Source organism: Apodemus sylvaticus, chromosome 23, assembly GCF_947179515.1.
Source record: "Apodemus sylvaticus chromosome 23, mApoSyl1.1, whole genome shotgun sequence".
Lineage (NCBI taxonomy): Eukaryota > Metazoa > Chordata > Mammalia > Rodentia > Muridae > Apodemus > Apodemus sylvaticus.
Genome location: NC_067494.1, coordinates 46,450,404 through 46,472,683, shown reverse-complemented (window position 1 = coordinate 46,472,683; position 22,280 = coordinate 46,450,404). Strand labels below are relative to the sequence as shown.

The 22,280-nt window shown below is 50.2% G+C and overlaps 1 protein-coding gene and 1 non-coding gene across 3 annotated transcripts; both read left to right on the top strand.

Annotated features, from left to right (window-relative positions):
• The first annotated feature begins 3,826 nt into the window (after positions 1-3,826).
• Positions 3,827-21,712, top strand: Unc93a (unc-93 homolog A). Of its 2 annotated transcripts, XM_052169800.1 has the most exons (8): positions 3,827-3,950; positions 6,459-6,640; positions 6,964-7,193; positions 9,372-9,497; positions 12,232-12,449; positions 13,768-13,903; positions 14,470-14,601; positions 21,310-21,712. In XM_052169800.1, the coding sequence occupies exons 1-8, from the start codon at positions 3,864-3,866 to the stop codon at positions 21,573-21,575; spliced, it is 1,377 nt and encodes a 458-aa protein (XP_052025760.1). In that variant the 5' UTR covers positions 3,827-3,863; the 3' UTR covers positions 21,576-21,712. The 2 variants fall into 2 exon arrangements, with proteins under 2 accessions (XP_052025760.1, XP_052025761.1); XM_052169801.1 differs by lacking the exon at positions 9,372-9,497.
• LOC127674278 (U1 spliceosomal RNA) lies at positions 9,580-9,741 on the top strand. Its single transcript, XR_007975329.1, has one exon. It is a non-coding gene; the product is annotated as a U1 spliceosomal RNA (small nuclear RNA).
• Positions 21,713-22,280: the final 568 nt, after the last annotated feature.

Genomic DNA, 22,280 nt, shown 5'->3' with positions numbered 1-22,280 from the left:
TGGGCTCCGTGGGATTCATCAATCGTGGAAGGACGAGGGGCAGATTCTACTGTCTGTTGTAAGTTGGGTTCTCTGAAAAGTAGTGGAAAATAGCCAAAGGACCTCACTTTTACTGGGCTGAGGAAGAACACCGTGTCCCGGGGCAAGTTCTCTGTCCCCTCAGGAGGCTGTCTGCTTAGCCAGGTTTTTGCTGCAACACATTGTGGGGTTGTCAGTCAGCTCTGAGGTGGCAGGCACGGAGTACGAAGAGCAAACACCTTTTCAAGCTGCGGTTGCGTGGATACAAATTGCAAAGGGGGCAGAGGGGGAGACTCGGAGTATGCCTATTCCTAGAGCGCTCGCGTTCCAGAATTCCTAAAGTGAGTGGCAACCCCCACTCTCTGAGTACGCGTGTTCATTTTCCTGCAGAAAATTAATAGAACCAGTGATCGTTCACTTGGGGCTTTTAGATTTCAGACCTAAATGACAGGAAGACTGATGGTAGCTTGCTCGCAGAAGCACTTTCCCTAAAAGAGCCGGCTCTTTCTTAGGCATCTCAGCAGGCGTTTACTGATTTAAGTGACTGTGCATCTCAAAGTTCCTGCTTTGGGCAATGGCAGAACAGTGGTCCCTGATGCCTGGCAGGTCACACAATCCCGAGTCCAAAGGTTAAAGGACATTGCCTCCCCGAGGTCCTCTCGAAGAAGCACTGGGACCTTCATTTGCTCTCTGTGTCTGAGCTCATCTGCGAGACCATGGCTTCTCTCAAGCCCCATGTGGGTGTTCTTCTGGCTGTTGTGGTTTTATTGGTTAATCCACTTGGCATAACTAGAGTCACGAGAGAAAGGGGAATCTTATGTGAGAAGACACTGCCCGTCATAAGTTTAGCCTGGAGGCAGGTCTGTCATCCTGATTGGTGACCGTTGTGGGAGTCAGCCCTCGGGAGTGTTGCAGTGTTGCTGCCACGGGGAAGTTGGTCCCGACGTGTATAAGAAAGTGAACTGAGCAGGTCTGAAGGAACAGTCCAGCGAGTGTCCCCAGGTCCCTGAGCTGAATTCTCTCGGCGATGGAGTGCGGCCTGAGAGCTGTAAGATGAGCTATACCATCCTTAGTCGGTGTTTCATGGCTGTGAAGAGACACCACGCCATGGCAGCTCTTATAAGAAAGAAAGCGTTGAATTGGGGCTGGCTCAGTTAGTCCATTATTCTCAAGATGGGAAGCAGGGAGGTGTGCGGACAGATGTGTGCTGGAGAAGTAGCTGTAAATTCCACATCTGGATCTGCAGGTGCAGGGAAGGGGCAAGGAGAGAGAGAGAGAGAGAGAGAGAGAGAGAGAGAGAGAGAGAGAGAGAGAGATTGAGATTGAGCTAGGCTTAGGCTTTTGAAAACTCAAAGCCCATCCCGGTGACACACCTCCCCTAACAAGGCCACACCTCCTAATCCTTATCAAGTAGTGCCACTCCCTCTTGACTAAGCATTAATATATATGAGTCTATGGGGCCATGCTTATTCAAAACAGCATGGTTCCAAAGTTGCTTTTGGTCCTGGTGTTTTATCACAGCAATAGAAACCCCAAGGCTGATGCTAACTGAGAGCGGGACATGACGACTGCTACTTTTGTGTTGTCTGTGTCTAAGTGCTCAGCCTTGGGAGCTCAGGCCTGGGTCAGGGTCTCACAGCTGTTTCCAGTACACAGCTTGGTCTTTTCTCCCCACCCCCTAAGTGCAGGTCTGTGGGGATGTGTCAGCCAGTGAGGGTAGCAGTCAGGGTCTGGGACAATAAGAGCGCCCTTGATGCTGGCCTCAAGAAGACTGTGTCTAAAACTCATCTCTTGTAGACTTTGACCATATTTGCCATTTCAAAATTCCCCTTTGGGGCTGGAGAGATGGCTCAGTGGTTAAGAGCACTGACTGCTCTTCTAGAGGTCCTGAGTTCAAATCCTAGCAACCATGTGGTGGCTCACAACCATCTGTAGTGAGACCTGACACCCTCTTCTGGTGTGTCTGAAGACAGCTACAGTGTATAACAATAAATAAATCTTTGGGCCAGAGCAAACAGGGCTGGAGCGAGCAGAGGTCCCAGAGTTCAATTCCCAGCAATCACATGATGGCTCACAACCAGCTACAGTATACTCATATGCATAAAATAAAGAAATATTTTTTTTAAATTCCCCCTTGACACAGAGAAGGGGAATATCACCTAAAGCACCAACAAAAAAATTCACTAATTGAAGCTAAAATGTCATTGGCTGGTAGCAAGGTTAGTGTGTGAAAGTCTACGTGATGCTTAGTATTACTCTCCTTTAAATGTTCCTTCCTGTCTTGTTGGCATTTGCTGGGGATGACTGAGTTAGGGCAATCCCACAGTTCTCTATGCTGCTAGCCTCTTGGTTTTCCATAGACTCCCATACAAGCCAGAGGACAATCTCAGGCATATTGTCTAACCCTTTTGAGACAAGCTCTCTCATTGGTTTGGAGTCCACCAATTAGATCATGGCCAGCAAGACCCAGGGACAATCTCTCTCCTCTTCCCACCTCCCAGTCCTGCCATTATAACTACTCACCATGCCCATTATTTTAACATGGGCTGGGATCAAACTCAGCTCCCTGTGCTTGTGAGGTAAGTGTTTCACTGACTGGGCTATCTCCTCCTGCTCCCGGTATAGAATATCCTGCTAGCGTTTGGTGATGTTCTCATCTATGGATCAGCGTAATAACCTGTGTTTAGTAAATATTTAAACCAACGACTTCCACAAGGCTTGTCTTTTTATAGAAGCCAATTAAGCTCTAAGAGCCTTATCGCTATTGTGGGAGGTCATGCCAGTTACCAAAGTTGTCAGGACTCACTGGTTCAGTCCACACTTAGCAGAACCAACCAAAGACATGGTACCTTGGAACAATTAGCTTTGCTAACGACTGGATAGAAAGTAGTTTTTGGAGACAAGGTCTCACTGTGTAGCCTTGACTGGCCTGCAATTCCATGTGAACCAGGCTGGCCTCAAGCTCATAGAGATTTGCTGCCTCTGCCTTCAGAGTGCTGGAATTATAGGAGCCCATCACTGTGTCCGGCATGAGGTGTTTCTTATTTTACTTGTACATGGTGTGCAGAACTCTCTGACACTCCGGATCTGGCCTGTCCAACACTTGCCTCCACTTGAATTAGTAATGTTAACTAATGAAATGAAATCCAAATTCAGGTTCATAGCAAGTGACAGCTCTACCTTAGGAACTTGGTGGCCACACGTGACTGGCAGCAGCTGAGTCAACAGGTACAGTGCTGGCCTGAAATCCTGGGCTTTGCTATCTTATAATGGGTCTAAAATTTCAAATGCAAATTACTACACGTGAAATGGTACCTATAAAGTTGCCCTCTGAGTGTGCCGGACCTGCCATGCTCTACCACTTGAAACATCGTCATCATAACATTGTGAGTCTTTGCACTTCTAAGTCTTTGGCCCTGGATAGCATCACATTAAATGTTTTTCAGAAAACTTGGATGGGCATTCTAATAAGAGTTAGTGTTTTCTGCTTTGTTCTTCAGGACAGAAGAACATTGCATGCTCTGTACCACCGCTGGCAACTTCTCTGGACATATGAGGTACTGCCAAATGAAATATACAAGAATGTGGCATTCCTATCTGAAAGTAAAAGGGCGGGGGGGGGGGAGGGGGATGCAGAGGAGCTGATAAAACCTTTCCCAGAGGGCAAGCATAAGGTGGACTCTGGCCTGCAAAAGCTAGCACACTAGCTATGTAATGGTCAACCTGCTCCTCACTCCGGCATGATGTTTGGTACCCACGCCATTTCCCGTGTTCCAATTTCTCTCAGGGAGCTAGAAGCGCGCTCACTTTCTGACATCCACCGGGACTGACCATCTGTCTGCAGAATGGAGAGGAGCCTGAAGAACGTTCTGGTGGTTTCTTGTGGATTCCTCCTGCTCTTCACTGCCTACGGGGGCCTGCAGAATCTGCAGGTGAGAAGTACTCCTCATGTTGTCTGGAACATTTTTTTTTTTCAAGTGAAGCCAAACAAGATTTAGTCTTGTTACGATTCCTCTGGAGAAATAACAGCAGAGTCCTACAGCCCGGGGTGTGACCCTGGGGCAAGAAGGAGGTTGGCGGAGGGCTGACCGGAGTGAGGCCTTTGAGTGACTTTCTGGTTGGGCCGAAATGTAACTTTGCTGGTCCTCACTGGACCTTACAAATGCTTTAAGTGAATCATGAACATCGAAAGAATTGTCTTTTTGAACGTTTCTGCAATGGAATCCTTCCTGCTCAGGTCTCTGAGTCTGCATGAAAACCGAGTAACTCTCTCCGAGAGACTTGTGGGTCATGTGCTTCCAGGTCATGTGGGCCTGGGGATGATTTGACAGCTTTTCCTGTGATAATTACAGAAAAAATAGGATCAATCTCTTCCCTCCTTCCCTACCCTGTCCCTTTCTTTTCTTATTTCCTTTCCTTTCCTTCCTCCTTTCTTTCCTTCCTTCCTTCCTTCCTTCCTTCCTTCTTTCTTTCTTTCTTTCTTTCTTTCCTTCCTTCCTTCTTTCTTTCTTCCTTTTGTTCTTTCTTTCCTTCCTTCCTTCCTTTCTTTCTTTCCTTTCTTTCTTTCTTTCTTTCTTTCTTTCTTTCTTTCTTTCTTTCTTTCTTTCTTTCTTTTGTCTGTCTCTATTCCTTCCTCTCTCTCTCTCTCTCTGTCTCTCAGTTTCTCTCTTCCTCCTTCCCTCCCTCTGTCTCTGTCTCTGTCTTTCTGTTTTTCCCTCCCCTCCCTTCCTTCTTTCTTTTCTCTCTTTCAAGACAGGGTTTCATGTAGCACTGGAGCTCCCTGCTCAACGGCTCAATGCTGCTGCCTGCTCTGTGGTTTCCAACAGCTCCTGTGCAGTCACCAGCTGAAGGTGGCAGATGTTTTGACTTTTGAGTCACCACGGCCTTGGGTGGCCCTCTAGTGGAAAGCACATCCCAGCCTTTACTTGGCCTGATAGAAAGGACATCGTAAAGTTTATGTAATTAGGTCTAATAGTGCAACATACATGTACTGGCTGGTTTTGTGTCAACTTGACACAGGCTGGAGTTATCACAGAGAAAGGAGCTTCAGGTGGGGAAGTGCCTCCATGAGATCCAGCTGTGGGGCATTTTCTTAGTGATCAAGGGGGGAGGGCCCAATGTGGGTGGTGCCATCCCTGGACTGGTAGTCTTGGGTTCTATAAGAGAGCAGGCTGAGCAAGCCAGGGGAAGCAAGCCAGTAAGGAACATCCCTCCATGGCCTCTGCATCAGCTCCTGCTTCCTGACCTGCTTGAGTTCCAGTCCTGACTTCCTTTGGTGATGAACAGCAGTGTGGAAGCTGTGAGCTGAAAACCCTTTTTTCCCCAACTTGCTTCTTGGTCATGATGTTTGTGCAGGGATAGAAACCCAGACTAAGGCATGTGCTTGTTGTCATATGTATATTGCATGGATGAACTTGTCTAGCATATGCTGGTCTGGGCACCTGAGTATTCATGTGGTATTCACATGGAAAAAGTCGTTAGCTTCTAAATTCCTGGTCCTACTTTAGATATTGATGCCTGCCTTCATTTTTCAGTGGTCTGCAATCAGAAGCATTCATAAGTCAGTCACAAATGTCCCTCCCCTAGTGTGGGTGGCAGAGAAAATCTCAAGATTGCCAGTAACTGTCAGGGTTTCACTAGAAATAAATGCAAAAGCAGGCAGGTTCACAGATGCAAATGAAGTATGGGGCAAAACTGCTTTTTAAAGGGCCAGGTTGAATTGTGTGCTTCTAGCTACTCAATCTACTTGAAGTATCCAGCGAACCCCACTTTAGAAGGAGGTGACCTATTCCAACTCCATCTATCAGGTTGTTAGGATGTTAGGGACTGGCTGTAGTGTATATTGGGTGTGGCCAACCCATGTGTGCAGGGGACGTGGGGGGGGACAGATAGGATGATGCAGGGAGCAGGAATGGGGGTGTGTGTGGCGGGGAAGGCAGCTCTCTTCCTCTTCCCCCTCTTCCCCCTCTCCCTCCTCTCCTCCCTCACTATGTAGAGCAGGGCTCTGGCTGGTGAATGCTGTCTCTGCTTTGAGCATGTCTTCTCCAGGCTTCCCTCCCACCTTCCCGAGGACCCCTCCCACCTTCCCGCAGACTCCTCCCACTTCCCCATGGACTCCTCCCACCTCCCCACGGACTCCTCCCACGTCCCCACGGATTCCTCCCACGTCCCCACGGACTCCACCCACCTCCCCACAGACTCCTCCCACTTCCCCACGGACTCCTCCCACCTTCCCACGGACTCCTCCCACCTTCCCACGGACTCCTCCCACCTTAACTTTGAGTCCTGAAGCCCTAAAGGCCTCACAGTGACCATTTTTAAAGCCTAGCCGCCTCCTCCCCGGAAGTCGGAGGGCCAGCACTCAGCCATACCTTGTCTCCTCACCCCACCCAGTTTCCTCAACGGTCCCCTCCTCTGATGCCTCGCCTTTTCCTCCACAGAGCAGCCTCTACAGTGAGCAAGGCCTGGGGGTGGCGACGCTCAGCACACTCTACGCCTCTGTTCTTCTGTCCTCCATGTTCCTCCCACCCATCCTCATCAAGAGGTTTGGCTGCAAGTGGACCATCGTCGGCTCCATGTGCTGCTACGTGGTCTTCTCCCTGGGCAACTTCCATGCCAACTGGTACATCCCCTCTAGCTGGCGCTTCCCAGTGTGTGCCTTCCCTGGGTCGCAGCTGCCTTCCTCTCTTGCTCCTGGCCCTAGTGGCAACCCTTTCTCTCCTTGGGAATCTCTCCTGGGTCCTTGACTTCACACACACAGATGTCTTCATGACCCTAATATTAATAGAGAATCTGATGTAGATGGTTCTCAGGGAGGTTAAGTCAGGAAGAGACCAATGACCCATCCCCTTTACCCTTAGATTCTGAGAGTAGAGCAGAGGCATCACTGGCCTGTGTTGGGTGCACACTGATCCCTTTCTCCATCTTTGCTGGGTCTTTCTGCAGGTACACTCTGATCCCTACCTCCATCTTGCTGGGCCTGGGTGCAGCCCCTCTGTGGTCGGCTCAGGGTACCTACCTCACCATCATGGGAAATCTGCAAGCAGAAAAAGCGGGGAAGCTGGGCAAGGATGTGGTGAACCAGTATTTCGGCATCTTTTTCCTCGTCTTCCAGTCTTCGGGAGTGTGGGGCAACCTGATTTCCTCGCTGGTGTTTGGCAAGATGTCCGGGCAAGGTAAAGCGTGAGGGCTGAGTGGCCTTAGGGATAACTGGGTCTCCATGCGAGCTACGAGTGGTCCCAACTCCACCTAAATGCTGTCCTTACTGTGGAGGCAGGTGGGTCCTGCACCTCTGGGGACAGCCAGGAGGCTGAGTAGTTGTCTTTTCAATTGGTACCCTGTGGAGGTTGGCAACTCTTTGGAAAATAGTGTTGTAGGGAACCTCGGAGTCATCTAAGACACCCCCAAACCATGGTCGCAGCACAAAGGAGATTTGCTCTAGAAGAAGAGGGAAAGAGGGAGGAGAAAAAGGGAGATGTGAGGAGAGAGGCAAGGGAGAGGGGAAGAGGTGTTTGTCCCACAGAGGAGGACAGGACAAAGGACTGACTCAAGACAGAGAGGAGGCAGACATGGCCCACGGGCAAATGGTGGCTTATAAAGGTAAAATGGGAGACCCCGTGTTAGGATGAGGTGTTCATTTTAATTGGGCATGTTAATCAGGTGAGCCAAAGGAGGCTTTTGGTTGCTGGACCTCAATCCTTTGATAACTGGACCTTGGCAGTCAGCCTCAGGAGGAGGAAGTGGCCAAATAAGGAAATAAACCTTGGGGGCTAGCTGTAGGAATATAGTCTAATGGCTTTTTAGCAAGGTGGGGGGAACTGGGGAGAAGGGCAAGGCCTGCCAGAGACATGTTTGAGACCTGAAAGAGTCCCTTCAGGTGTCGCGGGGAAACTGAACTCCTACATAGGTCATATGGAGTCATCGAGTTTCTAAGAAGAATTTACCTCGCTCATTTCCCTATAAAACTGAGCCACAGGCCAGTGCTATAACCATCTCACCCAACTCCTTATCCCATGACTTGGGGAGTGCTCCATGCTGGTCTTCCCTCAACCCCACCCACCCAGGGGCGGAGCCAGCATCTCCTTCCTGCCACATTCCCTGGAGGATGTCAGCCTTTCACTCTTACCACAGAACTTTCTGGAAATGAGAGGTTCTGGATCTGGATGATTTCCTCCCTTCACCCTGGCTCTGATGATAGGAAGCTCAGAAGTCACCCACCTGCTTCCTCCCCTCCTGATGGCCGTGTGTCCCAGGCAGGGAAGACACTTGGCATGGGCTGTGTGTGATCACAGCTACTCGGCTGAACTGGGGATAGTCCAAGTCTCTGTATCATGTCAGGTGAAGGAAAGGCCACAGACTTCGCTTAGATACAGCCAGGCCACCGTGTCCCTCACTAATGAGATAATCCCCCACTGGCATGCCCAGAGACCACCCTAACCTAGACGATAGTCCCTCACACCCCAGAGATGTGCCCACAGGCTTGTCTCCTGCATGACTCTAGATGTTGATAAGCTGACAGCACTATCATAGTAGTTTCACCTTGTGCGTGCGTGCATGCATGTGTGTGTGTGTGTGTGTGTGTGTGAGAGAGAGAGAGAGAGAGAGAGAGAGAGAGAGAGAGAGAGAGACAAAGAGACAGAGACACAGAGACACAGAGACAGAGAGACAGATGTTAGGCATATATAGGCATGTATTTACCACTGAACCAATTCTCTTCATATATATGTATATGTCCATATATACATATGTATGCACATATACACATATGTACATATACACACATATATGAATGATTTCTTTTATGGGTACAGGCGTTTTCCCTGCATGTGTCTGTGTACCTTGTGTGTGTATTTCAGATTCTAGAGCAGGCATGAGATTTTCTGGACTACAGTTAGAGACAGCTGTGTGCTAGCATGCAGGGAACCAATCCTCTTCAGGAACATCCAGTGTTCCAGGAGGTGGTGGCGCACGCCTTTAATCCCAACACTTGGGAGGCAGAGGCAGGTGGATTTCTGAGTTTGAGGCCAGCCTGGTCTACAGAGTGAGTTCCAGGACAGCCAGGGCTACACAGAGAAACCCTGTCTCAACCAAACCAAACCAAACCAAACCAAACAAAACAAAAAAAAGAACATCCAGTGCTTGTAACTACTGAGCCAGCTCTTCAGCCCCACACACATTGTTTTTTGTTTTTGTTTTGTTTTGTTTTGTTTTTACTTCAAAAAGGAACTAGCATTCATTTTTCTGGGAGAAAAAAATGAAATCACCTGCCCTGGGTAACCAGACTTTCACTGCTGCCAATTTCAACCTTAGGTCTTTAGAATTCTTACCTCATCTTCTCGATTCCAACTTCACAGAGGCCATCACAGAGGAACAGCTTATGTCCTGTGGAGCCAAAGACTGCTTGATGGGCCCAGTGGCCACCAACAGCACCCATCACCCCTCCCAGCAACTGATCTACACACTGCTTGGCATCTACACCAGTATGTACAAATGCCCAACCTCGTAGTGTGCTAAAGGTCCCTTTCCAGCCCATAAACCAACATTCTCCACAGGACCCCTGCCACTCTTACCTGACACGAGAGGCACCATGATCACAAAGGCAGTTTCCCAGGACAGGGGTGTGTCATTGCACTCTGGGCGCGTCAGCCCCTGTGATTTCCCCAGATGTGCAGAATGCGCTGTATAATTTGTAACAGTGGGAGACTAGGTTTGCATTTTCCCTTTAATAAAGAAAGCAAAAGCCCCACCAGTTCTAGGACTGGGCTAGTCTGGGATGCTGATGACCTCTGACAGCAAAGTCAGCGGCCAGTGCTGTCTAGCAAAGCCCATGCAATGTGGAGGTGGCCTGCTCTAGGATGAGGAGGAGGAGGGAGGGAGGTACCACAAGTGGTTTCTGTGCCTCTGCCTTCTTTGGTCCCCTGCAATCCATATGTGTGCTTAGCAGATAGCCTGTTTACATTGCTGTGGCAATGAGGACAGCAAGGCGTCCTGCCTTGGGCATTCTCAGTGTCAGGAAGGGCACCCAAGCTCCCTTCCTGCAGTGGGAAAGCCAGACACTTATGGAACCCACTGGACCATTCTGGCTTTGGCCATCACATGGTTTCAAGTGTCACTATTGTCTTTGTGGTGGTGGGGGAAAAGCCACAGATAGCATTGATGGATGAGTATGTTCTTTTCGATAGAACTTTATATGTGTGTGTGTGTGTGTATATATATATATATCAGTTAAGGATGCCTTGTCCCTCAGACTATATAGTGTCCACCCTGGCTACCAAGAAAGCGCAGGTCACAGGCTGGTGTGTTCTTTGCAATTCTAGGGCTCCTCACTTATGTCCTTGTGCTACCTCCACAGTGGGGACACCCACAGGCCCACAGGCCCCTCTCAGTACATTCTCTGGTAACAGCCTCTGTCCACACACATTATTTATACACTGGATAAATCTGCCTGCTTGGAGAATCCCATTGCCTACGTAGCAGGTCAAGGGGCTTAGGTAAGGAGACCATGCCAAGCTGCGGTGGAGATATTGTGTTATTCTGATACCTGGAGATTTTCTATGACTCTTTTTTAAGGCACATTGCCACAAACAAATAAGATTAAAAAAAAACATGGGCTATAATGCCCAGAGTGGCATCCCTGGAGGCGGTGCCCAGGGTTTCAAAGCATTGCATTTATCATGAAGTCTCTTGCAGTATGTCTTTAGAATCCGGTGTCTCGGTTCCACCACACCAGCTCGTGCCTCGGAAGGTCCTGGACCTCTGGCATTGGTTACACCTCTGAGGGGACAGTGTGGCTTCAGAGTCCGTGACTCTGTCACTCACAGGCTCCCACTGTGTCTTCTTAGAGATGGTATTCTCTAAGCCACTCCCTGGCTGCAAAGTGGGCCACAGAGAAGGAACTTTCCGCCCTCCGTGGATAAGAGACACACGTGTCTCCTAAGCTTTACCCGCAGCCGACACCTGGGTGATTAGAAAGGCGCAGGGTGTTTCCCATGCCCAGGCACCTTGTTTATTTAAAGGGCGACTGAAGAAAGCCCATGGCAGGAGCTGTCTAGCCTGCTGGGCACCTAATCAGCACCACTGAAATACTGCAGTTGGTGCCATCAGAAGGAATGCTGGGTAGTCAGGAGGGGAAAATGGCTGAGCACAGAAAAGCTTTGAAGGGATCTGGACTTCTGTGAGTGGGAGTGTGTTAAGGAGCTGGTTTCGGATGAGCACTTAGACTGGGTAGACCATCTCTGCAAACATTAGGCAGGAGAGGCGGCTTCATAAATCCCACGGATCAGTAAGGCTGGGGCACAGTGGCATAGTCAGCCTCCATTAGTGTCCCCAGCCTGTAGCTGAGATAGGAAAAGGTATTGGAAAGACAGACAAGATAAAATGGTGTCCTTTTTAAGAGTGCCAGGAGTAAGCTGTTGGTATCGGGAGCCAAAGGAAGGAAGCATATACGCCAGGTGAGTCTGACCCGTGCGCCCGGAGTTTGGACACCTCTGTCCCCAGGGAACTGCCTTTGTGAGAAAGGAGAAAATTGGTATTCAAAAGATGTCACAGAAGGCACCGCTCATTGCCAGGGGCCAGAAGGGCCTCAGTATGGATCCAAACACACGGATATCTGTTTCCTGTGCAAGGGGATGGAACTGACTGGAGACGTAGGGTGGGCAGAGAGGGAGGACAGATTTATTGACTCTGTACATTTTGGTTATGGATATACAGAATGTTCAGGGTGAAAGGAATACTTTGAGGTTCTTGTTTTGTCCCCTGCCCCCAATAGATAGCCTATTTACGTGGTTCAAAGTCCAAATGCAATGAAAGGTCCCATGACTCCTGGTGCCCTCTGTTAACTGTCTCTCGAAGCACATTCCTCTCTGAGGGGCCGAGGGCACACTTCCTCCAGGACTTTGAGGGTGTTTAAGGTATGAACAGATTTGTGTCCCTCTTCGCCTGACACAGAGCTCTCATTATTTGTCTCGGGGGACTCGTGTCTTTCTCTTCTTTGAAAGCATGCTCTTCCTCCATGGGTGAAGACAACGCTGACCCACTGTGGTAGGCTTCAAGGGAAAGCAAGTCACATGTCACTTGTAGACCTAGCACATAGGAGATCAAGAGTCGATTCCCGTCACCCATTACCAGATGGCTAGCTGTCCCATGGAGACGGGGAGGGGAGGAACACGTGTGATCCAGGAACCACCACTGACACCCATCTGTGTGTCCTTCTAGGCTGCGGTGTCTTGGCCATCCTGCTGGTAACTGTGTTTCTCGAGTCTGTGGAAGACAAACTTGAGAATGAAGGAGAGAGGGGGTCCGGTCCGCCACCTCTTTGGTCCACATTACTGTCAACCTTCATGCTGTTTAGAGACAAGCGTTTGTGCCTCCTGATGTTCCTGCCTCTGTACAGTGGATTCCAACAAGGGTTCCTCTCTGGAGAATACACAAAGGTAGAGAAGCCAGGGCTCATACTGTGCACCTGGGCTCGACCTAAAAGGAACTGAGGGTATCCCAGCACCAGTGACCTAGGATGCTTGAGTGGGGTCAGATTCATGCTTTCCCCAGTCCTACAGTAGCTGAATCAATGATTCCAGACATCTGTTCCTGCCTTCTTATCTGAAGGGAGGACTTGTTGCTAGCCAGCTGTCTTCCCTAGAAAGAACAAAGCTGGTAGGAGGTAGCTGTTACTAGGTGTGTGTGACACCCATGTCCGTTCTGCTAACCTGGGGTCCCCCCTGTATTCTCACGGCTGTTAGACATAGGGGAAGGACTTAAATCTATGAGCAGTGTTGGAATTCCTCCCCACACTGCTTTCCTACCACATATTCCAGTCTAGAAGCCCGTGTGGCCTGCTGCTCTCTTGTTCATGCCCTGCCTGGTTTTCCTGTGCTTACGGAAGTCCCCTCACCTGGGACAGTCCAGGCAGTGAGGACACATAGAGTGGTCCCTTCCAAGTGGCAGACATAATCACAACTACTGTCTTCTACAGGGGTCTGTCCTCAGGCTCTGTTGTTCTGAGGAGCCCTGGTACTGCAGGAGGGAGGGAGCCGCCTGTTCCAGGTAGCCTCTGGCTGAGACTTCTTTCCCTGACACTTAGGGAAGATGCAGGAGGCTGAGATCACTGCTGTATCCCCTGATCCTACCCCTAAGCCTTATCTCCTCTTCACACTAGGGACACTCCTATCTTGTCCCTTAGGCAGGGACAGTACTCCAGAACAGCAGGACAGTTAGAATCCACCCAACCTAACCTGGAATTTCATAAACTGCAACTATCTCCAGACAGGTGTGCCCCGTGCAATGTTTAAGTGTCCTGGGTTTATCAAGCAACACTATCCTTTTTACTGGGGAAGGGGGTCGGTCTTCTGTCTTTATTAAAGAAGGTTAGAAAGAGACCACACCTGGCAACCAAACAGCTGTGTCCTTGATTCATCCAGTAATGGAGGCCAAGTGTTGGGGCTGCCCAGTGGCCTCCCTGCCATCTAGGGGTGCTTTGTCTCCTTCACCTGTCCTTGGGCCTGATAGGAAGCGATGACACCTGTCCGTGTTCTTGTCTGTGTACCACACCTGTGGCAAAGAATGTGCAGGAAGGAATTTTCCCCTGATGCCTGTCCATTCTGGTCCAAGCAGACCCTCTCCCACACGTACATTCAGGTTCCAGGTTATGCCCGCACGTCAGCTGTCGCATGACAGCGTCGGGCTGGAACCACAGTGGGGCCAATACGCAAGCACAACTATGTTCCCCCTATGTTCCCGCTATGTTCCCCCTAGTCTTATGTGACCTGTGCCCTGGGCATCCACTTTGTGGGCTACGTGATGATCTGCTTCTCGGCTATGACTGCGCTGTGCTCCCTGCTGTACGGGAAGATCTCCAAGCACACAGGCCGGGCGGCACTCTACATGCTGGGTAAGTAGACACAGTCAGCGCATGCGCGGACGGTGCTACTTCATAAGGAAACACACAAACACCGGGCAGGGAGCGCTGTAGAGCAGCCTGGACAAGGGAAGCCCTGTGGGCGTGCTTTCCTGCACCCCTGCTGCTCTCCCTGTGCCCCCTGACACCTGCCTTCCTCCAACAAAAACGAGGTACCCGCTTTCCTCTCACAGGGCTCTGCTGTGGAAGTCCTATCTCAAGGAACAAATCCAGACATATCCCTGCTCCGATTTCTCCTGTTCTTCTCTCATTGTTTCTGTACTGGTTAGAAACCTAGCTCACACTGCAGGGACACAAACTACGGGTCTCCCAGCCACACAGCAGGGACTGGGGTCCTCACAGCCTAGAGGCCTCCCTAAAAGCCAATCAGACACTCACACACTAGAGCTTTCTCTCTTCCTCTTGCTTCTGAGCGTTGTGTGAAAGCATTAGAGAGGCTGAAAGCACGCGGGTGCGGAGGACCCATCCCAGCCCAGGCTCCCCGAGGTCCGTCTCAACCCCTCTAGAACCCACTGTTCTGTTTTGTTTCCTCTGACCAGGGGCGGCCATCCACCTCTCTTGCATTGTGGTCTTCCTGCTGTGGCACCCGAACCCCGCCCAGCTGCCTGTCTTCTTCGTCCTCTCTGGCCTGTGGGGAATGGCTGACGCTGTCTGGCAGACACAGAACAATGGTATGTGCCCAGCACAGGCTAACAAGGCTTCCATCTCCCTCAGTCAGCGGTCTTTGAGAATAGCAAGGTCAGGAGGCAGCCACCGGGGTGCAATCCAAACTCTCTTTGTATGGCTGGTAGAAGCCCTCCGTAGAAGGCAGGCCTGGAGCCCAGGAGTGAGAGAGACAGGTCTCGAGGACCACGCTCTGGTTTGGAAGTGAGTTCTTATCCCCCGGTTTATATGAGGTAGGAGGGTCAGGTGAGAACAGGGGCTCCGTGCAGCACAAGATGGTTCCCGGAGTGCTCCCAGGAGTGCACAGATGTGGAACCAAAGGAAGAGGTGGAAAGTAGTGTCCACAGAGCATCCAGACAGATGGAGCATCCAGACAGACGGAGCATCCAGACTGACGGAGCATCCAGACAGACGGAGCATCCAGACTGGCGGAACATCCAGACAGACGGAACATCCAGCAGACGGACCATCCAGACGGACCATCCAGACAGAGCATCCAGACAGACAGAGCATCCAGACAGAGACGGAGCATCCAGACAGAGACGGAGCATCTAGACAGAGACAGAGCAGACAGACAGAGACAGAGCATCCAAACAGAGGCGGAGCATCCAGACAGAGACGGAGCATCCAGACAGAGACGGAGCATCCAGACAGAGACGGAGCATCCAGACAGAGACGGAGCATCTAGACAGAGACGGAGCATCTAGACAGAGACGGAGCATCTAGACAGACGGAGCATCCAGAGACAGAGCATCCAGACAGACGGAGCATCCAGACAGAGACGGAGCATCCAGACAGAGACGGAGCATCCAGACAGAGACGGAGCATCCAGACAGAGACGGAGCATCCAGACAGAGACGGAGCATCCAGACAGAGACGGAGCATCCAGATGGATGTCTGGATCCAAACAGAGCATGGTGTCCTGTAGACACGAGGCCATAGAAGATGGAGAAGAGGACACAGAGGAGAAAGACACCCATGGGCAGAGGTTTATGCTCCTCTATGGTAGACAGGTGGGACAGTCTGATGACCACCAACAGAGCCACAGGCAAGGAGTATGACCCCTGACCTTGTTGGTTGGTAACTGTGAAGACTGTGAAGAAGCCGAGGTAGACAACACCTGAGGAAGACCTCGCCCAGTTAGAATGCATGATCAAGAGATCTGGAGGACCAGCAATGAGGGGCATCGCTAGACCCAGGAGGATACACATGTTTGGAATGTTGCTGTTCCGATGGGCTGTGGAATGGGGGCACTAGGCCCAGGGGCCGCACCAGGGAGGCTCCAAGAGAGTCAGTGGGAAGGGGGTGTGTCAGTGGTGTGACTCGGTTGAGGGAATGTCAGAGGGGAGGGGGTGTGTCAGTGGTGTGACACGGTTGGGGGAAATTAAAGTGGGGAAGGGGGTGTGTCAGTGATGTGACACGGTTGGGGAAATTAAAGTGGGGAAGGGGGTGTGTCAGTGGTATGACAGAGGTGTCAGTGGTGTAACAGAGGTGTGTCTGTGGTGTGTCAGTGTGTGTCAGTGTGTCAGTGGTGTGTCAGTGGTGTGACAGTGGGGTGTCAGTGGGGTGTCGGTGGGATGTCGGTGGGGTGTCGGTGGGGTGTCGGTGGTGTGACACCAGTGTGACAGTGGTGTGACAGTGGTGTGGCATGGCTGAGGAAATGTCAGGGTATTTTCACTGGATATGTTGGAGGCTCTTGCTTCCATATCAGGAGCAGTCAGAGGGCTTCAAGGCTGAGAAGGATGCAGGATACTGTGTGGACGACACCTCAGGGCAGGTGACAGGGTGTGCTTTTGGGTGATGGTTATAACAGTGAGCTGGGCACGCTCATTCCCAAGTCCTCCCCAAACACACAAGGTCCTGGAGTGTGCCTAAGGATCAGGTAGGGAAGGGCTCTGTGCCTGGAAGGTCTTAATGACCCCAGGGAGCTCTGAGACGCATGCGCTTCATGAATGACCCCTCTCCCACTCTGCTCCATCTGCCTTCAGGACACTCTCAGGCTTAGACCCTTGTTAAAGGAAACCCACTTGAGCTTGAGGCCAGGGTTGCCAGGAACGGGAGGCCCGGCCACCCTCTGCGTATCTCCATGTGCCCACAACACGGTACTGAAGATGGTGGACCATCTCCTCCCGAGCTTGTCCTTGCTGTAATCCCAGTGTGCTGTGTGTTTACAAGAGCTGGAAAAAAATACCCCAGGGAAACCTAAGATGGCTGGATATAGCATCCCGGCTGGGTCCATAGCACTGTTGGCTTTAGTGGAGACTGAACCTAAGGGCAGGCTGTGTGTGCATGGCGCCCTGCATCCAGTTGGTTTTGTTTGTTATTTGACCAAAGTCAGTAACTAGGAACAAACAGCTAGACTTTTCTATGAGCAGGCTGGGCTGGGCTCCTGCTCATAGGAATGTATGAGTTCCGTGTGTGCATGCGTGTGTGTGTGTGTGTGTGTGTGTGTGTGTGTGTGCGTGCATGCGTGTGTGTGTGTGTGTGTGTGTGCGTGTGCGTGTGCGTGTGTGTTGGGATCGAGTAATCAGAAACTCACTTTAGCTTTTCTTGGAAGTCCAGAACTATAAGATGGTGACATGGTAGGTCATGTAGGAATTTTAGACACCTCACACTGTCAGCACCAGAGAGAAATTTTACCGAACCCTGCACAGTTCTAATAGAGTTCACTGCAACACACATAGTCCCATTTTCTGCATGCTGGTGACCTGAGCTCACTGGGTTTGCAGAAGCAGTGTTTTTGGAAGCAGGGAAAGGCACTGTGACAGACAGCCTGCTTAATCTCCCACCCCAGCACCACAGAGATCTAACATCATTGCAGCAAATGTTTTTCTGTGTGTGTGTGTGTGTGTGTGTGTGTGTGTGTGAGAGAGAGAGAGAGAGAGAGAGAGAGAGAGAGAGAGATGAACACTCAAATCCAGTGAGTAATTTGAATAATGACTGTTGAATAAGGGATGATAATTTAAATTGAGATAATTTCAATCTTTTTTTTTCTTTTTTTTGTAGAGGTAAGAGTGTAATTTTTGTTAAAAGATAAACCAGTTTCTCGGGAAGCAGTTTCTTTGAAAGCTTGTGCCTGCAGCCACTCCAGTGAGGAGTGTTGAGAACTGAGTCCCTGCCAACTGGTTCTGCTCAGCCCCCCACAGCACAGCACATCCACCCCAAGGCATCCAAATGGATGTCTGTTCCCTTACAACATGGAAAGTTGCGTATGGCTTTGACCACATGTCAAGAACAGTGCTGTGTGAGGCTGGGGGATGGAATGGTGGGGAAATCCACGTGCTGCAAGGACAGTGTGGGACCTGAGTCAAGATCCCCAGGACAGAGCCTGTGACCCCAGCACTGGGGAAGAGGAGCGGAGGCTGGAGAATTGCCGAGGCTTGCTGGCCCGGCAGTCTAGCCGAAAACCAGAAAGCTCAGACTCTAGTGAGAGACCCTGTCTCAAGGGAGTAAGGCTCAAGACTTCTAGAGCAGGATGGTTGATGTCCTCCCTGGCCTCTGACTCCACATGCATGCACATATGCACATAAAGCACAGATGTGGCAATACAGGTCGCTGTTTTCTATCCTCCCTCAGTTTAACAATCTGTCTCAGGACGCCAACACTCAATTCCTATTGGGGTTGGGTACCCTGAGGGCTCCAGGCATTTCTTTAGCCTCCCAACAGTGAGTTTCTGCCTATCTGCTCATTCAGTCTGACAGCTGGGGAGTGGGGAGATGGATGCAGTTGCTATAGCAACCCTCACAGGCTGCGGCAGTACATTTAAGACATAGCATGTCTCATCTAAAAAATACACTTTGCTCTGTTAGCTGCTTGAAGGGGCTGTTTTCGAGTTCATAAGTGCATGAAGTCTGAGTCCTTTCGGGCACTCCGTTTATTTAACCTGCTTTTCCAATGGATGAGATGCCTGTTCAATCCTTCACATCTCCTCATCTAAGGACTAGAATCAGTGTCTAAGTCGCTTCATCCTGAGTGCCCTCAATGGATGAGGCAGACAGGTCAGGCTGAGGCTGAGAGCAAAACAAATCTCTTTGTAAATAACAGGTTAGTTCACAACCGTCTTATGTCTAAAGACAAGCTTCAGAGGCAGTACGGAGTCTGCGCAGAGCCCGGGGGCCAATCCCCCAGGACTGAGCAGCTTTCGTAACCAAGGGAATCTGGCTGCTGTCAGGAAATGGGTTCCCCCAGTTTACCCCAAGCCTCTGTTTCCTGCTGTAGGGAGTCTGTGTTGGATGTCACCCTGCGCTTGACATCCATGTCTATGTAGTTAATATAGGGATGGTCGTCTGCTTGCCATGTCCCCACACCCATCCACCTAGACCTGTCTGGTTGTTAGTAATGTGACAAATGGACATCACTTCCCCTCCCTCCCTTCCTGTCTATTTTTAGCTCACTTAGACAACTCTCTCTCTCTCAGGGCTGGCTTGATTAACAGGCATTCCTGAAGGGAAGGTGGTGGTTCTGGCTATGCATCCAAATCCTTAGCTGCTTTGGCTGTTTGGTAGCCTCGCTTCCTCCGATGGAACTGTCTGTGTTGGCAGAGAGGAAGAGACAGGGCCATTTCCCCTGGTCCAGTTGCCACATAGATCACCCTGACTCTCCACAGTTATCAGTTCTGGAGAGCTTATTCTTCCAGTCTGGCATCCTCCAGCTCTGGGTCCTCCATGTTGGACCTTTCTACCTAGGATCCTTCACTCTGACCCCACCCATCCCCACCCCGTCCTGTGTCCTCCATCCCAGGGCCCTCCCTCCTGGCCTTTTCTATTCCAGGTCCTCCATCATAGAGCCCACCATCCTGGGTCATGCTGGGAAGTCAAGCAGGGTTTCTAGAGGCAATGTGGGGCCTGAGGGTGGTCCTGGTGAGGAGAAGGGTTGTGTGAGTAGGAGCTGGATGGGGCTGGGTCAGCAGTCTGGGGCCTGGATGGACCATGGACGATCACTGCGATAGGAGCCTGAATCACTGAGCTGTCACTGTCTCATTGAGCCCCTCCCACTGCACCTGCCACTCAGCCATGCCGTGCAATGGGGTCCTAGCTCTCATCCACACCTATCAAAACCACCCTGTCCCCGCACAGGAAGCAAAGGCAGGAAGCAAAGGAAGCAGTTTTCAGGCTGTGTGAGTTTTAAGTTTGCTGCGACCAACAAAAAAATACGACAGGCTGGGGACTAAGGTAATCATAGATTCTCTCACCCTGGGCTGAGATTCCCTCTGCTAGACTGACGGACCTTTCCACTCAGAAAGTTTCAGGAATAAAGGCACATGCATCCACACACACATACACACTCACATACATATGTACACATTCACACACACATGCTTACATATATACACATACACACACATGCTCACATGTACACACATGCTTACATATATACACATGCTCACATGTACACACGCATGCACACACACTCACATGTACACACATGCTTACATATACACACATGCACACATACATGCTCACATGTATACACATGCTTACATATACACACATGCACACATACATGCTCACATGTACACACATGCTTACATATACACACATGTACACACATGCACACTCACACACATACACACATGTATATATACATATGCACACAGACATGTGCTATGTGTCAATTTAAAATTAAATAAGTCAGCTGAAGTCATAGAACTAGTAGAAGTTTGGGAACTTTCCAGTGGCCTTGACTACACCTCTAAGCACTTGGGGGTGAGCATCGCCTACTGGAACACTGCTACCCAAGTGTTGGTGGCACCCTGAGAGGACAAATGGAGGTCCCGTGAATAGAACTGATTTCTGATTAGTCCTGGGGGCTGGGGGAGAGATGTACCCCATCTTGCACAGCGATGCCTTAACCACTTGTCAAGCCAGGCCAGACTTTGCTTGCTTGAATAGATACTGAAGGTCTTCTTGTGGTTTTCCCCTTTAAAAACCTCTCCCTCAACCCCCCATTCTCCTGGAAATCTCAGATTTGGCTCTGTGATTGTTCAGTTTGCTCGCAGTTAATCAGTAAATCTGTGGTTATAATTGGATTGAGTCCGCAGTCAGTCTTTCCCTAGGGTCGCAAACTCCACAACACCACACTCTTTGCTCCTTTCTTCATCAGAAAGAGGACAGGCCAGCTCCCCCCAGCATCTTGTGCTCTGGGACTCCACGTCTCTCCTCCCGTGCTGCCTACTGCCATATATCATCTGACTTGTCAGCATAATGCTGTGCTTTTATTAATTTTTTTTTTAGCAAGAAAAACGTCCAGATATTTTCAAGAAAACTGGCGGTGGCAAAGCCTGTGTTCAGGATCCTAATGGACCATGTTTGAGGGCTTTGTGTATGTCTGTGTGTCTATGTGTGGTGTGCACGTATGTGTATGTGTTCTTGTGATATCTGTAGAGTGTCTGTATGCCTATGCACATGTGTGCACAGGCACTGTGTATGCGTGTGGACATCAGAGGTCAACGTTGTCTTAGTCATTCTCTATCTTACTTTTTGAGACAGATTCTTTTTGATTTGGCTGGGCCAGCTGGTTAGCACATTCTGAAAGTCCTCCCTCTGTCTGTCCCACCCAGCACTGGGCCTACAGGGCAGCACCTGGCATTTTCTGTGGATACTGGGAGTCTGAACTCGGGCTCTCCTGCTTGCCCACGCGCAGTTAACCCACAGAGCCATGTCCCCAGCCCCCTTCGAGGTCTTGCACAGCACATCACTCTGGTCTCTCCTCCACAGCTCTCTTCGGTGTCCTGTTCGAAGAGAACAAAGAACCTGCCTTTGCCAACTACCGCCTTGGGGAAGCCGTAGGGTATGTCATTGCCTTCGGATACAGTTCATTTCTGTGTGTGAGCACCAAACTCTACATTCTCTTGGGCGTCTTGAGTCTGGCCGTGGTCGGTTACGGGGTCGTCGAGTACCTGGAATCCAAGACTGCTTGCAAGGTCCTTGCTGCGGAAGAGAAAAACCAGGCAGAAGAGGAAGGCATGAGAACGGAAATGTGAGTCATGTCCAGTGATGGCTGAGGAGAACCCCACCCTGGCCAGCAGAGGCTGTCCATGTAGCGGCGCTCAGGAGATAGACTTCATTCTCCACAACTGCTTCGTCAATATGTGGACATATGTGGACACCTAAAGGCCATCTATAGCTTTTTTATGTATTTTTCTCAATTTAACAAATTTCCAGTTTAGTTTTCTACTCCTAGAGATCAAAAGTGCATGTCAAGGGCCGGCAACGTGTCCCAGTGCTGGTGAGGTGCTTAGAAAGCATAAGGCCTCACCATCAGCCCCACAACACTACAAACAGGAACCCGCAGCTAGGTCCTTGGGTAGGGGACATGACTCGGTCAGTAAAGCGTTTTCTAGGCCAAGCGTGAGGACTCCAGTATGAACCTCAACACCCATGTTTTTAAAAAAAAAAAAAAATCAGGGAAAGGTAATGTGTCCACGTAACTCCTGTACTGCGGAGGCTGAGGCAGAAAGAGTTGTGGAGCCCTCAGCTAGCCAGGAGAGCCAGGCCAATCTTGGTCTCAAGACTAAAGTTAGTAGCAACCAAGGACACATAATGTCTACCTCCTGTACACACACACACACACACACACACACACACACTCACATACTCACATACATACATACTAATTTAATGGTAGATATAAATGCAATATCAAAATTTTCCAGAATATGTTTACCTTAGGTTTTTTTCTGTTGTGC

Coding starts and splice junctions, on each gene's coding strand:
- Unc93a (XM_052169800.1), top strand. CDS start 3,864: ATGGAGAGGAGCCTGAAGAACGTTCTGGTGGTTTCTTGTGGATTCCTC. Junction 7,194..9,371: donor TGGCAAGATGTCCGGGCAAG/GTAAAGCGTGAG, acceptor CCAACTTCACAG/AGGCCATCACAGAGGAACAG. Junction 14,602..21,309: donor CTGGCAGACACAGAACAATG/GTATGTGCCCAG, acceptor TCTCCTCCACAG/CTCTCTTCGGTGTCCTGTTC.